At 40.3% G+C, this 3,625-nt stretch overlaps 1 protein-coding gene across 1 annotated transcript; it reads right to left on the reverse strand.

Annotated features, from left to right (window-relative positions):
- Nucleotides 1-2,745: 2,745 nt before the first annotated feature.
- LOC138988613 (histone H4) lies at nt 2,746-3,103 on the reverse strand. The gene has a single exon (XM_070374775.1). It carries the CDS (start codon nt 3,084-3,086, stop codon nt 2,775-2,777), a length of 312 nt encoding a protein of 103 aa, XP_070230876.1. The 5' UTR covers nt 3,087-3,103; the 3' UTR covers nt 2,746-2,774.
- Nucleotides 3,104-3,625: the final 522 nt, after the last annotated feature.

Below are 3,625 nucleotides of genomic sequence, written 5' to 3' on the forward strand. Positions count from 1 at the left end.
TCTCCTCTGCACTCATGAGTAACCCTGGGTTCTTTCAGTCATGAGGCGCCAGTGTTTCCTCCTTGTTCCCTCTCAGGGGGATGTTGAAGGTACCTGAGCCTTTGTGTGCATGTCATGAATCAAGATGTGGTCACCACGGAGACTGTCTTATGGACCCAGTCTAGGACCTCGTGATGAAAAGCGGGGAGCAAAATCAGAGTCTGTGTACAATGCCAGCAGGAGCCCCAGTCAGACAGCAGGTCTCACTGAGGCCCAATTGGCTTGATGGAGACAAAAACCAAGCTATTCCAGGCAGCAGTTGAGCGGCAGGAACCATCCCATTGCCCAAGGACGGGAACTCAGACAAAGATGCCTCAGAAACCCCAGCCAGTGTAGCGTGAGGCTGTTTGCTTTCTGTGGATGCTGTGACGCCAAATAAACTGTCTTTAACAAACCTAGAGGCCTTCTCAGAATGGACTGAATATAGAATGAGGTGTGTCATTTAGACAAGAGGCTGCTTATTAAAAGACATTGTTGGAAACATTTTATTATGTTGGCAAGTTTATAAAGTTTTTAAAGTTGAAGTACAGTCGATTTACAATGTTGTGTTAATTTATGTCATACAGCAAGAATGTGTGTGTTTATATATATATATGTACATTATTTTTCTGTATATATATATACATATACATACACAAATTCTTTTTAAAAATTATCTTTTCCATTTTGGTTTATCATAGGATAAAGGATATAGTTCTCTGTGCTATACAATAGGAATTATGTCAATGTATGGCAAAACCAATACAATATTGTAAAGTAATTAGCCTCTAATTAAAATAAATAAATTTATATTAAAAAAAGGAATTATCCATTTCTAGGAATTATCCATTCTACATATAAAAGCTTACCTCTGCTAGTCCCAGCATCCCACTCCCACTCCCCTCATTTGTGTCATAGTTTAGATTATACACATAAGTGACACCATATGGTATTGTTCTTTGTCTTTCTGACTTACTTCAGTTCAGTTCAGTTCAGTTCAGTTCAGTCTCTCAGTCGTGTCTGACTCTTTGCGACCCCATGAATCGCAGCACGCCAGGCCTCCCTGTCCATCACCAACTCCCAGAGTTCACCCAGACTCACGTCCATCGAGTCAGTGATGCCATCCAGCCATCTCATCCTCTGTCATCCCCTTCTCCTCTTGCCCCCAACCCCTCCCAACATCAGAGTCTTTTCCAGTGAGTCAACTCTTTGCATGAGGTGGCCAAAGTACTGGAGTTTCAGCTTTAGCATCATTCCTTCCAAAGAAATCCCAGGGCTGATCTCCTTCGGAATGGACTGGTTGGATCTCCTTGCAGTCCAAGGGACTCTCAAGAGTCTTCTCCAACACCACAGTTCAAAAGCATCAATTCTTCGGTGCTCAGCCCTCTTCAAAGTCCAACTCTCACATCCATACATGACCACTGGAAAAACCATAGCCTTGACTAGATGGACCTTTGTTGGCAAAGTAATGTCTCTGCTTTTGAATATGCTATCTAGGTTGGTCATAACTTTCCTTTCAAGGAGTAAGCGTCTTTTAATTTCATGGCTGCAGTCACCATCTGCAGTGATTTTGGAGCCCCAAAAAATAAACTCTGACACTGTTTCCCCATCTATTTCCCATGAAGTGATGGGACCAGATGCCCTGATCGTTTTCTGAATGTTGAGCTTTAAGCCAACTTTTTCACTCTCCACTTTTACTTTCATCAAGAGGCTTTTGAGTTCCTCTTCACTTTCTGCCATAAGGGTGGTGTCACTTAGTATGATAATTGCTAGTTGCATCCATGTTGCTGCAAATGGCTCAACTTCATTCTTTTTTATGGTTGAGTAGTATTCCATTATGTATATGTATCACATCTTCTTTATCCATTTATCTGTCGAAGGTAATTTATGTTGTTTATAACTGCAGCATGTATAGTATCATTTACATTGTTTCCATGTCTTAGCTATTGTGAATAGTGCTGCTGTGAATATAAGGGGTGCATGTATGCTTTTGAGTTATAGTTTTGTCTGGATATATGCTGAGGATTGGAATTGCTGGATCATATGGTAATTCCATTTTCAGTTTTCTGAGGAACCTCTATACTGCTTTTCCACAAGGGCTATACCAACTTAATATTCCCACCCAACAGTGTAGGAGGATTTTCTTTTCTCCACATCTTCTCTAGCATTTATTTGTACACTTTTTAATGATGATGATTCTGACTGGTGTGAGATGGTACTCATTGCAGTTTCATTTTACATTTCTGTAATAATTAGTGATGTTGAGCATCTTTTCATGTGTCTATTTGCCATGTATATTTCTTTTTTGGAAAAAAATGTTTATTTTGATCTTTTGCCAATTTTTTGATTGGGTTGTTTGCCTTTTTTTTGTTGAGTTGTATGAGTTTGCATATTTTGGAAATTAAGCCCCTGTTGGTTGCATCATTTGTAAATATTTTCTCCTAAGTCTGCAGGTTGTCTTTTCATTTCATTTATGGTTTCCTTTGCTGTGCCAAAGCTTGTAAGTTTGATTAGGTCCCATTTGTTTATTTTTGTTTTAATTTCTATTGCCTTGGGAGACTGACCCAAGAGAACATTGCTACGATTTATGTCAGAATGTTTTGCCTATGATCTCTTCTAGGAGTTTTATGGTGTTATGTCTTATGTGTAAGTCTTTAAGCCATTTTGAGTTTATTTATTTTTTTTTCTTTTTTTTTTTCTTGGCCCTGAAAAGGGCCTTTGGTTGAAATCAAGCTCCTGAGAGCAAACTGGAAAGCTTAACCGCCAAAGCCGTAGAGAGTACGGCCCTGGCGCTTGAGAGCGTAGACCACGTCCATAGCGGTGACTGTCTTCCGCTTGGCATGCTCGGTGTAGGTGACCGCGTCCCGGATCACGTTCTCCAGAAACACTTTCAGGACCCCGCGGGTCTCTTCGTAGATGAGCCCAGAGATGCGCTTCACACCACCACGACGAGCCAGGCGGCGGATAGCAGGTTTAGTGATGCCCTGGATGTTGTCGCGCAGAACCTTACGGTGGCGCTTAGCGCCGCCTTTCCCCAGACCTTTGCCGCCTTTGCCGCGTCCAGACATGGTTTCACGAAAAGTAAACCAACAGCAACTCTGAGTTTATTTTTGTGTATAGTGAAAGGGCATGTTGTTGGGCAAACAACATAATGTTGGGCAAACATTTAATATTTATGTCTATCCTACTGCTTAGAAAGTAGGGTCAGTAATAGATAAAAGAAGATACATCTTCTGTGCACATTTAAGTGCAATGTAAATAACTTTGTAACACCATTAGGATTACATTATAGTTCTTGGTCATCAATTCTGTATATACTAATGGGATGTAAGTGACTTGAAGGCAGAGTTATCTTACTCTTTGGTATCTGTTGTGAAGAGCATAATGCTTGGCATAGAGAAAATGCTAAAACAATGTTTGTTGGATTGAGATAAATTTTTCCACCAAGAGCATTTGCTTTGAAATCAAGGTTCTTTTGTACTTGGGCTGAATAACCAAGAGGCTAGAATTCTGTTATTTTCCTAGTGATTCTGAATCTTGAAGGGTTGGTTGATAGGCAGTCTAAGTAAAGGTATTAGTATAAGCAAGACATAGAGATAAGAAATAC

The sequence above is a fragment of the Bos mutus genome, chromosome 7 (genome assembly GCF_027580195.1).
Source record: "Bos mutus isolate GX-2022 chromosome 7, NWIPB_WYAK_1.1, whole genome shotgun sequence".
In the NCBI taxonomy this organism is placed as follows: domain Eukaryota; kingdom Metazoa; phylum Chordata; class Mammalia; order Artiodactyla; family Bovidae; genus Bos; species Bos mutus.